The following is a 13,828-nucleotide window of genomic DNA, read 5'->3' as shown; positions in this document are numbered from 1 at the left end:
ACTCAACTTGGAAAGTCACTAGTGCATTTTTCTGTTGATTTCTTCTCCAGTTGTAGTAATCTTTTATCTTCTTTGTGATGATCACAGTTTTAAAATACCAGGATATACAAAAGTGTAGACTATATCATTACCTAAAATATGCTTCTGATTTTATTACCTAAGTACTATCAGTAACAGAAATCAACACAAGAAATCAATTTCATCTTACAAGCAAGATTCATTATTCATTCTTTCTTTTCTTTCTCTTCTTTCTTTCCTTCCTTCCTTCATTTTATTTTCAAGACAGGGTTTCACTAGGTAGTAGAGACTGGCCTTGCACTCACTATGTAGCCCAGGCTGGCCTCAAACCTGCAGTGATCCTCCTGCCCCAGCCTCCTGACTGCTGTGATTACAGGCACACACTACCATGCCCAGCTAGATTTTATTAAACTTTTAAAGTTAAATTCTAGGGCAAATTTTGTCTTTCCTGTGGAATTCATATGTTTGTTTCCCATAGATAAAGAAATACACTTTTACCTATTTAAAACACCTTTAGATTCCAGAAAATCCTTTCTTTTACTTGAATGAAAGACAGTCAGTGTTAAGCCTGTTGGAAAAAAGAATATTTTTTCAACAAGAGCATTTTTCAGAGTTTTGTTCATAAACATATTTTTAGTTCACTATTTAATTCCATCAAAAATGAACTAACAGTGTATGAATCACAAAATTACTTCAAATATGATATGCTGGATTATTTTTCTATGTCTAGCATATCAGAAATTCTAAACCATAAGCAAAAACTCTAAAAGTTCCCATGTGAAATAAAATGGATAAAAAAATTAATTTTAAAGTAACTAAACACTCATTAATTGTATAGTAAATCTTACTTTGACTTTTTTTTGTCTTTTTGAGATATGGTCTCGCTATGCAGTTCAGGCTGGCCTTGGGCTCACTTTGTAGCCCAGGCTGGTCTCAAACTCACAATGATCCTCCTGCCTCAGGCTCCTGAGTGCTCGGATTACAAGCGTGCGCCACCACACCTGGCCTTTATTTTGACTTTTTACATTTTTCTCTAGCCAAAAATTAAAAAAAATAACAAGAGACTGTATTATCTTTTTTGTTCTGTTTTGTTTTTTGGGGGTACTGGGAACCGATGTATTATCTTTTAATGTGATATCAGTGTTTGCCCCTCTCCTCCTTTCTGTTGGCTATATAACAAGCAGAAGACTTATTGGCACCATCTATTTCTTAGAGTCACTCCGGCTTCTTAATTATAATTGAAATTTCTTATTTTAATAATATTAAAACAAAATATAAATTTCAAAAATTTTTGTGCCTTCCCATTCAGCTTAATTTTGATAGACATAGCTGATTCAAGAATAGCTAAATGTAGTTCAGATTAATTCTGTACTCTGCTAGTATACTTTTTCAGTCATAAAGTTCATGAAGGTGTTATGTACTAATAATGGAGTATGATTAGTAATTATATGTAACTTTACTTGACATGGTAAGTTTGGTACTTGACAATAGATTGGTAGCAGGAGAAATGAATATAATTTCTCTTTTATGATTTATAACATGATTCATATTATTTAAAACTTAATCTGTTATGATCCTAAAACATACTACTTAGTAGACAACTAGATCTCGAAAGTATATGAAAAATGAAACCACATATTTCTAACACTAGGCAGAAAAAACCCCTAGCTCCTAGTAAACAAAGGTACTTGTCTGTATGAAAGAGAATAAAAACATTTTCCAGTTTATAGACTCAAGATTTCTGTGTCAGTAGACATTGTTGAAATTAACATAGCAAGAAGGATGACGTATTTCCAAATGCAAAAAAAAATTAAGTTTTTAGCATGAAGCCTAGTTAAGAAAAGACACAGAGTAATAATCTGCAAATATTTCAGCTATGAAATTGTTAACTATTGCTCTATTGTTCTGGTACTAAGAATCTTATGAACGTAGTGAATAAGAACTCATCCTCCCAGGGTTGAAAAACTAAATGAAATTATGAATAAAGTCCAAGTTTGTAAATCCAGGACCTGGACATATGATTCATTAAGAAATAGCTCTTTAGAAGGCTCAGCCAAAAGAATCTTCCATTCTCACATTTCTGTAATTTAAAATGTTAGTTAAGTGATAAGCAGATATTTTTTTTTTCAGATATTTGTTGTTATATTTGTATGTGAATTCATTTGTCTCTACTAGTGTCAGCGTACACAGAGAGATATTCTCTGGCACATTCAGTGAACTCTTGAGGAATGCCTTCTATGTTGCATGCATTTCCCTGGGTGCTGGAACCACACATTTGCTCATAATCCCTATCTGCCAGAAGCTGGCATTTTAGTGGGCACGAAGCAAAGAGAATCAGCCCAAGCTGGTTAGGGGTAACTTAAAGAATGCACATAATGCCTTGAGAGTACAGGGGGAAAGCATCTAAATGAAGATTTCCTAAACACATCTCTTAACTAATTTTTTTTTTTTTTTTGCAATGCTGGGGATTGAAGCCAGGGCCTAGGTGAGCCCTTCACCCCTGAGCTACAGCACCAGCACCTCTCATTTTTAAGGGATGTGTAGGAATTAATTCCCTAAAGAAGAACATTTTCATAGCAGAAGGAGCAAGTATAAAGTCATGGAGGTATAAAACAGCATGATAAATATTTTGGTAGCATTAACTATTTTAGGAAATAAAGATGAGGAAAGATATAGTTTATAGAAGAAAGAGAAACAGTAACCAAAAGGTGACATAGGTTGAGAGTGGGATTTTATTTTTAGCACTAGACGGCTTGTATAACAAGAAAACGAGCCTTTAGAGAGGAAAGTGGGACTAGGAAAGAACTGATGGGCTAAGGCACTAAAGGCCTAAGGGGACAGATCATATCCGAAGCACGAGTAAAAGACAGGTCTTCAATGGGAGAAGGTTCATGTCTACAGAGAAAAGATTAAAGGATAAAAGAACAGAAAGATATGAAGATAAATTTGTATATAGTAGGGAAGGAATCTGAGAAAGATCCTTACCTAAATTAAAAGGCATAAGTCCCCTCTAAAAATGAGAGGATGGGTGGCATGGTATGGGTTTGCGGTTATCTATTCGCAAATAGGAATGTGAACTAAGAATAGTGTATAGAGAAAGACTGGTGAGAGGTATTTAAAGCTTAGGTAGGTTCAGAGTACATGGGTCTGTAGTGGTACCCACGTACATGGCTGTGTGACTTTTTCCAATAGTGCTGAGCAGCTTAGGGGTATGAATAGAGAATTTAAATGTATTGATTGATTCAGGATTAAGATTTAAACAGAAAGTACAACAGAAAGTCAAGATTGATTGAAGGGATGGATCAAAATACAGAGTGTGGAAAGAAAAGAAAATGAAGCAAAAAAGACAGATGCTATTGTCCTAAGATATAGACTAAGAAAGAGATAAAAGTAGGTGTAGATAATGAGCAATGTATCAGAGTCTAAAGGTAACAGTTCTTCACAAGATGCATGATGTAATCAAGGAATGAACTAAAGATGAATATAATTGTTGCTACGGAGATCAGTGAAACTATAAGGCCAGAGTGTTAGATACATCATTCACGTGAGAGACATTCAAACACCTAGGATAGCGCTGGGGATGTAGCTTAGTGGTAGAGCAATTGCCTGGCATGTGTGCAATCCAGCACCATAAAACAGATAAACATAAAAAGACCCCCTAGGATAAACGGCAGGGCTAGGAGTCTAGAGTATAGAGAATTCCAAGAGCCAGGTGTACAACTATCTATGGGTCACGGGGAGTGACTAGGTGGTTAGTATAGGGTAGTCATTTAGAGTAGTAGAAAACTGTACGGCAGTGTCTCAGCCTTGAAAGATGGAGGAGTAATGTGTATGGAAATGATTATGGAGAAAGAGAAACAACCACCTCATTCCCCTAGAGCACAGAGGAGATGATGAGCCTCTCTGTGGCAGCACACAGGGAAAACAGTATCATGAGGGGAGAGTTGGTTCCAGTTAAAGACAGGGAAGATGAAGAGGAGTCTGCATGTGAAGTGACGGGTTCTGTAGCACACTGTACAAAGGGCTGACAGAGGGGACAGTCGTGGGTAAAAAGTTAAAACGACACTGAAATGAGAGAGAACTTGATTAAAGTCTCGATCCTCACCTTTATGAACTTGTTTCTTTACCTGTAAAACTGAGCCAAAACCTATTTATAGAGTTATAAGTATCCAGTATTATTAGCAACTAGTAGGCAATCAATAAAAAATGTAAATTATTGATAACATTATAGGCTATTGCAGGCTTATAATCTATATTGATTTAAAAATTAGTTAGATCCCACAGAGTTGTAAACTCAGTAAATTTTATGATACACTAATTATAGTTGAATTTTAAAAGCAGGTTAGAGCAACATTTTTATTGTTTAAGCATGTTATCTATGAAGCACAATTTAGAAATCCCTACCTTCTATTTGGTTAAGAGTTTTAATAAGTAAATGTTTTTCGCCATCTGAGTCCATTCTTATTATAACCAGCACCTAGTCAGAAATAAGAATTTCATATATGTCTCTGAATGATTATTCTTTTTCAGTTTTGTTACAAAAACAAAATAACAAATGTCACTGGTCACAGGAAACTAATGACTCTGAGACTACAAAGCAAATATTTGATTAGACAACAATGTCTATGCTTAAACACAAATACATTGTGGTAACATGAAATATCATTGAGGAAAGTATTTTGGAGTGGGGTATTCTTAGCACACGTCAGGTATTCCCACATATATGATTATCAGTGCATACGTTGCCTCTGTCTATTTTGTTAAATTTAACCCAGTTAACTTTGAATTGGTCGGATAAAACCAATGATTTGTTCCTGTATTTTCCTACATACCATTAGTTTCTTTTTTGTGTGTGTGGAGGAGGTGCAGCAAATCAGTTTCAATTTTAAATTTCTCACTTATTGATTTAATTTACTTTAATGGCTTAAGAGGGTTACTCAAGAAACTATAAAGATATAGGAGAGACAAAGAGGAAAAAGAAGAAAAAGCCCATATAAATCTGTATCCAGATTTATACAATCTGAAGAAAAACCAGAGTATTGTATCCAGATTTAGAAAAAGCCATTTGAAATGTTTTTCTGCTTGATAAGATTTAAAAAAGCATTTTGTCTTAAATCTTCATTAATGAAATCTTCATATGCTTGATGTGGAGTAAGCCAATAATTTCCAATGTAAGTCAAGGCATAAACTAAGTACTTTTGGTACAATCACGTTGGGTGGGATTCTGGCTTAATCTCTAACAATAAATTGTTATAGTTCTGTTACTATATAAGTGTTCAAGGGCTTAGATAAGTACCAGGCAAAAGTTTTGGCAACTGGAGAACCCACCCATAGGCAACTGTTTATAATAAAAGTTAAAGTATTTAAAAGTTGAAAATAGGTGGAATATAACACAAATCATCTTTTCTCAGTCTGATTTTGTTTTATTACTTACTGAAGGAGAAAACTGCCAAAGGGCCAAATAGTATAGACTATTTCATAATTTCAAGTTAAATGCAAAAACTTGTTACATTCAGTTCTTATTTAAACTGATTACTTTTATTTGCTTTACTCCAACATTTAACCTTAATTTGCTGTTGACTTTGCATCCAACTTAGTATCTGATGTTGCAATTCTTGTATTTTATGGTTGGTTTCAGGCTTTTTTCCCTTAATAAACTGTACAATCTTCAGCTGTCTCCAAATGTCATCCAAATAGGAACCTAAAATGCTTTTGTAGACATCTTTTGCATTTGACAAATATCCTGTTAGAGGAAAATTAGAAAAAAATTGCATAACTCTTTTTGTTCTTTGAGACATTCTATGACAAAAAATCTAAGAAATGATTCATAACAGAGAGAGTTAAAATTTCACTTAATCCTATTCTGAGTTTGATTAAAACTTTTTAAAAATTTAATTTATTTTGTAATATAAAAATATAAAAATTACACATACTTCTGCAGTGCCACCTGACATTTTCTACACATTTAAAACAATTTAAATATGTCTACCTCCTCAAACATTATTTCTTTAAAATTGAGTGAAGGTATAAAATATGTACTATGTTTCTTTTTAAAATATATAACAGTAATATACTGGGTACATTCTACCTCCTCCCTGAATATATCCAAACCTTCCTTGCCTTCTAACTTGTTGAGTATTATTCCACTTTTCCTAAATCCTGGGATTTATTTTTTTAAAGACAGCATCTTGCCATGTAGTTCAGGCTGCCTTGAACTCACTTTGTAGCCTAGGCTGGCCTTATACTCACAGTGATCCTCTTGCCTCAGCCTCTCAAGTGCTGGGATTACAGGTGTGTGCCACCACACCTGGCAAGTCCTCTTGAAATACTGGTTCACTGAAATTTTCTTAGCATTTTTTTCTGTACAACTCTGTATTTCATTTCTGTTGTTGTTGTTTTTGTTTTTTCTCCCCCCCCCCCCGTTCCGGCAATTGACCTCATGACCTTGCGCTTGCCAGGCAGGCGCTGTGCCACTGAGCTAAATCCCCAGTGCCTCTGTACTTCATTTCTGGTTATGTATGTACATGATAACTGTATTAGCATATAAATTCTTTCACAGTAGGAGATTAGGTCTGAGAGAAAAATATGAACTTAAGTTTTAAAAACTTATGACAGTAAAAGACATGGCATTAACTCCCCTCAAAAGTCTTCCCATTTCAAAAGCACTTATTCCATCATTGTTGCCACTTTCTTTTTTCTCATTGCTTAACAGACTTACTGAGGAATAATTGAGATACCATAAATTAACACATGTACATGATCATGAAATCATTACTGCAACCAAGATAGTGAATACACCAATCACCCCCCACATTATCTTGTGCCCCTTTGTAATACCTCCTTTTCTACACACTCATCCCCCAACCTTTATGCATGTCCTCAGGCAACTACGGGTTTGTTGTTGGTCACTGTAGATTAGTTTGCATTTTCTGAAAGTTTATATAAATGTAACCATATAGTATGTACTCTTGTCTGGCTTCTTTTGCAGCACTGAGATTCAGCTATGTTGGTTTGTGTTTCAGTAGTTCTTTTATTACTGAGTAGCATTCCATTGAATGTGTGTACCCCACTTTGTTTATAAATTAATCTATTGATTGATATTTGGGTTGTTTCTAAAAGGTTGGATATTACTATGTATATTCACTTGCAGTTCTTATATAGGTATATAATTTTTTTTTCTCTTGAGTAAATACCAAAGAGTTGAATAGCTGGGTCATATGACAGGTATGTTTCACTTTAAACTGCCAAACTATTTTTCAAAGTTCTACCATTTAACCTTCCCGTGGGCAGTGGATGAGAGTTCCACTTTCTTCACATCCCCACAAGCACTCTGTATGATCACGGACCACCTCTCTCTCGGTACGGGGGGACCAAAAGCCGTGGAGCAAAGCCTGAGGACGGGGGAAAGAATGAGGACCACAGCTGTCTTTACAATATGCCCTACCTCTTTAGAGGCCGCCCTTATGAAGTTCTTGGGCATCCTTTTATGCCAAAATTTAAAATTTCTGTGACATCACTATATATAATCAGTATATATAAAAAGCATTCAGTATTTTTAAATGAACTATTTCACACATACTAATGAATTTGTGTAGTATAAATGGAAAGTATAAAGAATGAAACTCTTGTCCCTACCACGCACAGCACAAAATAGAATTTTACCAGTACATTTAAAACTCCCCGTGCGCCCACCCTGACCCAGCAACGACTTCGTCCTAACCGTGCAGCAGCTTCCTGATTAGCCTCCAGTCTTGCTCCCTCCAATCAGCTCTACCCACTGCGGTCAGCACGACCACTAAAAACAGAAGTCTAATCACATCATTCTTCTGCTTAAAAACTGTTCACTCATTCCCACTGGTCTTTGGATAAAATGCAAGTGTATTACAAAGGTAAGCCCCTTCTGGCCAGATCGCTATCTTCAAGGAAGAGCCCCGCATAATCATAACTATAGAGGAAAAAGTAAACAGCCTATTGCTGGACACTGGTGCTGGTCTCTCAGCCCTTCTTTTCAATCCTGGCCTTCCTTCCAGCCATCACACCTCAGTGAAAGGAGTCACTGATGAGGAGGTAATCCGCTATTTTTCACAACCCTTAGGCTGTAACTACTTGTTAGATCTTTCTTTCATATCTTTGTTTTCCTGAGAAACCACTTTGAAGATACCAACATGTATTACAGCAGCCACTGATAATTTCCTACCAATCTGCCCATAACTCTGTAATACTTCTATTGTTCCTATGCTATTTCGTAAATGGATGTATGTTTATTACTATGTGCTTTCAACAACAACCATTGAGAATAGTCAATGATTATTTAATTGATCACTCATGTATAGCTCTATCTGTCTTATTTTGTGCTATCCATCCACCCAGGTGCCATGCTGTTTTTCATTTTTATTTTTTTAAAAAACAGACATCCATTTACAAAATATCATAAGAACAATACCAGCAATATAGAGTTACAGACAAAGTGGTAGGAAATTAACAATGGTTGTTGTATTACATATTGATATCTTCAAAGTGGTTTCTAGGAAAATAAATAGAGACATGCAAGATTGATCAAATAAGTAATCATTAATTGTTCCTTTCAGTAAAGTGATAGAAGTCAGTGGTACAACTATGTTAGCTATCCTGTATATACATACTTACATAATTTCCCCTTCTTTCTTTTCTCTTTTCCCTCACCCCAGTTGCTCTTTACTTTTGAGCAGTTTCCTTTCATTTCACAATGTCTATCATACCTCCTACTTTTTATTCACTCTTTCAGGTTCTTACACTAATGAGATAATATGTTGCTTAAACATGGAGGTCTGGTTTATTTCACTTATGATTATGGTCTCTAGTTGTGACCAGTTACCTATAAAAGCCTCAAGTTTATCTTTATAGTTGAGTAAAATTCCATTATATAAAAGTACCACAATCTTTTTATCCATTCCTCAGTGGATGGACATTTGGGTTGCTTCCACAATTTAGCAATTACAAATTGTGCTCCTATGAACATAGGTGTACATATATCACTGTGCTATGATGTTTTCAGATCTTCTGGGAAAATAGCCAGAAGGGGAATAGCTGGGTTGAATGGGACCTCTAGACCTAGTTTGCTGAGGAATCTCCAAACTGATTTCTATAGTGGTTTCACCAGTCTGCATTCCCACCAGCAGTGGAGAAGAGTTCCTATTTCTCCACAGCCTCACCAGCATTTGTTATTGGTTGATTTCTTAATGCTAGCCATTCTTACTGGGGTAAGGTGGAATCTGTGTTGTTTTAATTTGCATTTCTCAAATGACTAATGATGTTGAACATATTCTCATGTATTTATTTGCCATTTGTATTTCTTTATCTGAGAAATGTGTGTTCATCTCATCTGCCCATTTTTGGATTGGGTCTTTGAATTGGGGGGAGCTGATGTTTTTAAAATCTTTATACGTTCTAGATAGAAGACCTTTGTCCGAAGGACAGTCAGCTAAAATTTTTTCCCAATTTGAGGGTTTTCTTTTTACTCTGCCGGTGATTTCTTTAGACGTGCAGAAACTTTTCAGTAGGATGAGATCCCAGTTGTTGATTATTTGAAGTATTTCCGTGAGGTTTGGTTTTTGTTCATGAACTCTGTGCCTACCCCTATGTCTTCAAGGTTTTTACTTACTTTCTCTTCCAATAGATTTAGTGTTTCTGTTTTAATATTGAGGTCTGTGATCCATTTTGACTTGAGTTTGGTGCATGGTGATAGAGTTGGGCCTATTTTCAGTCTTTGGCAGGTGGCAAGCCAATTTTTCCAGCACCATTTATTAAAGAGGCTATCTCTCTTCCTGTGAGTTTTTCTGGCCCCTTTGTCAAAGATTAGGTGGCTGACTGTTTGTGGTTGTGTCTGTTTCTTCCAGTCTGTTCCACTGATCCTCTGGTCTGTTTTTAAGCCAGTACCAGGTTGATTTTATTATGGTCATGCTATTTTTCAAAACACATCACTGCATTGTGGTCAGAGAAAATGACTTTTGTAAGCCCTTTACTTCCTCAGATTGTATCACTACTATTATTGGTTGTTTACTTGTAAAAGCTATGAGGACAGAGACTTGATTTGACTCCTCTGCTGTTATCCCTGGGAGCCAAGCACAGCAACTGGAACCACGGATTCTCAGTACTGGTTGAATGAGTGAGTGAATGAATGTTAGGCTCCAGGACAAAGAGAAGTTCCACAAAAAGTTCCTGGTCTAGCTGGTGCAGTACATGCCTATAATCCCAACTTTGGGAGGCTGAGGCAGAAGGACTGCAAGACTGAGCTCAGTCTGGGCAACTTAAAAACTTAGTGAAACTCTAGAAATAAAAAATAAAAAGGGCTGGAGTACAGCAAAATGTGAAGTCCCTGGTACCACACATATAGAAGCTCCTAGTCTAGATGAAGAACACACAATTGTCCCTCATATCTACAAGGAACTGGTTCTAAGATCCTAGAAGATACCAAAATCCACTGATACTCAAGTGCCTCATATAAAATGGTATGGTATTTATATATAACCTACATCAGTCTCCCATATACTTTAAGCCATCTCTAGATTACTTATAGTACCTAATACAATACAAACCTGTATAAACAATTGCTGTATTATTTAGGAAATAATGACAAGAAAAAATTGCACATGTTCAGTATAGATGAAATTCTCCTGAATATTTCAATACACAGATGTGGAACCTGTGGATACACAGAGCTGACTGTATATAAATGTCAATCTCTGCTCAGTCAATAGCAAACCTGGCAAGGGTGGTAGATGTGAGTTGCCTTCTAAGTCCCACTAGAGGGCACTATGGGAATGATTGAGATTCCCCTAAAACATGTTATTGCTAATTACTTTGAATGGAAATGCGATTTTAAGTGTTTGTTGTTGTTTAGTGCTGTGTTTTTAATAAGCTTCCTATTGGGTTATTGGATTATCTGAGCCACTTGTGAGTTGGAAGGATGCATTTCTTTGAGGAGCAAAAAACAATTCCTCCCAACTAGATAGCTCACAACGGTCTCATTAACGTTAGGGTAAATTACAGAGTACTCAAAGATGAATATCCTTTAGGCAATTCTCCATAAACATTATTTCTCCAATCAAAGGTTATGATAAATACCAAACATTTTTATTTGCCATAGTATACAACCTGTCAATTATTATAACTACTTTTAGAGAGCTCCAAATGGTGGCTACATTATAACTACTTTATAACTACATTTAGCTACATTATAACTACTTTTAGAGAGCTCCAAATGGTGGCTTTCCTTTCTTCTTCAATTAAACCTCTTAGCGTTGATAATGAACAGAGTTGTCCACTATCTCCAGTAAGAAGTGGAGGTTAGAACCTTTGTTTACAGTACTTGAAATAATTATAAGGTGTACCATCACATGCTCTTCTACTGTTCCATCTGTCTTCATTATACTTTTCAGCTTCCTGTCGGTTCTACATGTAGCTAGGCTATCAGTGACTGTCAATCAGAATCTAGACAATCTGATCAGCGAGTGCTCTAGAAGGCTCCAGCTAGGATTCATTCATTCATTAAAACTTTGGAATAGAGAACTAATGAACATAATAGGGAATTAATGAACACAATAGAAAATTAATGAACACAATCAAAATTCAAAAGTCTATGTTCTCGGCTGGAGGTGTGACTTAGGGGTAAAGCTCTTGCTTAGCATGTAAGAAGTCCTTTGTTTTGAGCAGTACTGATCTACAGTACTGCTCAAAACAAAACACACAAATATATATACATATATATTTTTTCTTTTTTCATATATATAACGTGTATATTCCATTATAATTATGTCAAAATGTATATGTGCTTAGTGTAATAGAAATAAAAGGATACTTAATTTCTTAAGAGATGTTTCTTTCTGAAAAGTAAATTATTTCAGAAGAACTATTTCAGCAACAAAAAACAAGAGATAAAATTTCCTCAACTAACCCAATGCTGTGTCTAAGTTGCATGTTACAAGAACATCTCTAATCGTCACCAGAAGGTGTAAAAGACCAGCTTGCTTAAATGTCATTTCTCTTTCATCATCTGTACCTAAATAAGCAAAAACACAGAAAACATATTAGAATTTTAGAATATGGATCAGAATATGCTTAATAATAATAACTAACATGTAGTATTATACTGACCTTGGTGAATAGCATCATCTATTATTTTTTCTTGTTCCTTTAAGAAGAACCTTGTTTGGTCAAAAGTAACAGTGGCAAACTTCCAATTAGCAGCGGGGAGAGTACAGAGGCATACAAGGTTTTTTAAGATAAGAGCAGCTGATGCTTCAAGGAAACAGTATGCTTGGCACTGACTATCTGTAAAAATAAAGGCATTAAAGTAATGTTTTCATAAGGATGATATGCTGTTTTTGATAACACACTGAACACGTTAGTTCATGGAAACCTGAATTTCTATCCAAGTTATTAAAGCTTAGTTAAAAGATTGTTAGACTTGTGCTTGAAAGAAAAAACAAACTATAGCTTATATACAGACTTATACAAGGATATTTATTACATGAACTAGTAAAAAAATCCTCATAACAATTATATAATGGTCTTACTTATTAGAAAAGATTTATTTGATAACTAACTCATTTAACAGGGCAAGTATGAAGAATCTTATAAAGAGAATTACATTATTTTCTTTTTTTTTAAGAATAGGAATTTACATTATTTTCTTTTCCCCTCCATTATTAGGTTACAAATTTAAGCCAAATTTCTAACAATGACAAATGTTTCTAGTTTTCACTGGACTTCCATTAAAGATTTGCATAATCATCTAGAGATATATAAAATTATATAGCATCTAACCAAAAGAATGAAAAGGTAGCTGAGAACTAGTATCATATTTCTTACTGATCTTAATAATAAGCATGACATTCCTAAGCAGGATGTACTTAGAAATCAAAGAATATTCTCTGCAACTGAAAAAAATTTTAATCAATACAGGAACCAAGAGTAACTTATTTATACCGCCCTGGTAGTGGGTAAGACAGCAGAGAGAGCAACCATTAGCACTTCATTTTCCAGACATGGCAGAAGAGTCTGAGGAGTTGCAATTTGTTTGGCTCTGATGAATGTAGGGAGGCAGCAGCAGTTTTAATAAAGAAAGTAATAACAATTTGTGGACCGGCAGGGGAGGGGCAGAGACGGTGAACAGGGCATTTTAATTCTGGAAATAACTTGAAAGAAGAGGAATGAAGAAATTTCTGCAACAAGTGAAGAATAATAAGGAAAGTAAGGTATCCAGGAAAGGGCCTTCAAATTAAGTAAATCTGAATGTATTTTAAAAGCATGTAGCATACCTGAGGCTTGAACTTCAATGATGTTCTCTGCTCCCCTTCCCGGATTCTTTTTCTCTAGAGTTTTGTTAGTAAAAACAACAGGACTTTCTTCCTTATGAGTCAATTCTTCTTGATCTTGAAATTCTAACAAAAAATATTAATTTGCATTTTTCAGAAGCAATTTCATGCTGCTTTATTTTAATGCTTTCTTTTATAGTCTTTGTTGTATTTCTTCACTGAAATACATCAGTATTAAATCGAACTATTCCGATCAATAAACCTATCACACTGCCAGGTAGGAAGATGAATGGTAAATCAGAAAGAGTTTGGCAGCAGATTAGTATTTCAGTCTTGGCTCTGACACTAGTCTGAGTGTCCTCACATGTAACGTATGGGTAAATGTACCTACTTTAACTTCTGTTGATGGGGTAAACATCATATACAGTCCCTGACACATAAAAGGCCCAGAACATTTTACCTCATTTCTCTGTGACCTTCCACATGCCCTTCCTTCTGCAACCAGTTCGCTCCTC

General features: G+C 35.4%; 1 protein-coding gene across 3 annotated transcripts in view; it reads right to left on the bottom strand.

Moving 5' to 3' along the window:
- The window catches only part of LOC102008317 (chromosome unknown open reading frame, human C9orf84), an 80,554-nt gene that overhangs the window by 18,660 nt on the left and 48,066 nt on the right, over positions 1 to 13,828 (bottom strand). For all 3 annotated transcript variants that reach the window (XM_005382716.2, XM_005382715.1, XM_005382717.2), the window contains exons 14-19: positions 13,317 to 13,439; positions 12,151 to 12,327; positions 11,951 to 12,055; positions 5,583 to 5,761; positions 4,423 to 4,495; positions 517 to 586 (exon numbers count right to left, since the gene is read on the bottom strand). In XM_005382716.2, coding sequence (XP_005382773.1) covers positions 517 to 586; positions 4,423 to 4,495; positions 5,583 to 5,761; positions 11,951 to 12,055; positions 12,151 to 12,327; positions 13,317 to 13,439 — 727 coding nt within the window. The remainder of the gene's footprint in view (positions 1 to 516; positions 587 to 4,422; positions 4,496 to 5,582; positions 5,762 to 11,950; positions 12,056 to 12,150; positions 12,328 to 13,316; positions 13,440 to 13,828) is intronic.

This window comes from Chinchilla lanigera, unplaced genomic scaffold (genome assembly GCF_000276665.1).
Source record: "Chinchilla lanigera isolate Chin_1 unplaced genomic scaffold, ChiLan1.0 scaffold00018, whole genome shotgun sequence".
Taxonomy (NCBI): Eukaryota; Metazoa; Chordata; class Mammalia; order Rodentia; family Chinchillidae; genus Chinchilla; species Chinchilla lanigera.
The sequence above is the reverse complement of the archived record's forward strand: the minus strand, read 5'-3'. Positions and strand labels throughout refer to the sequence as shown.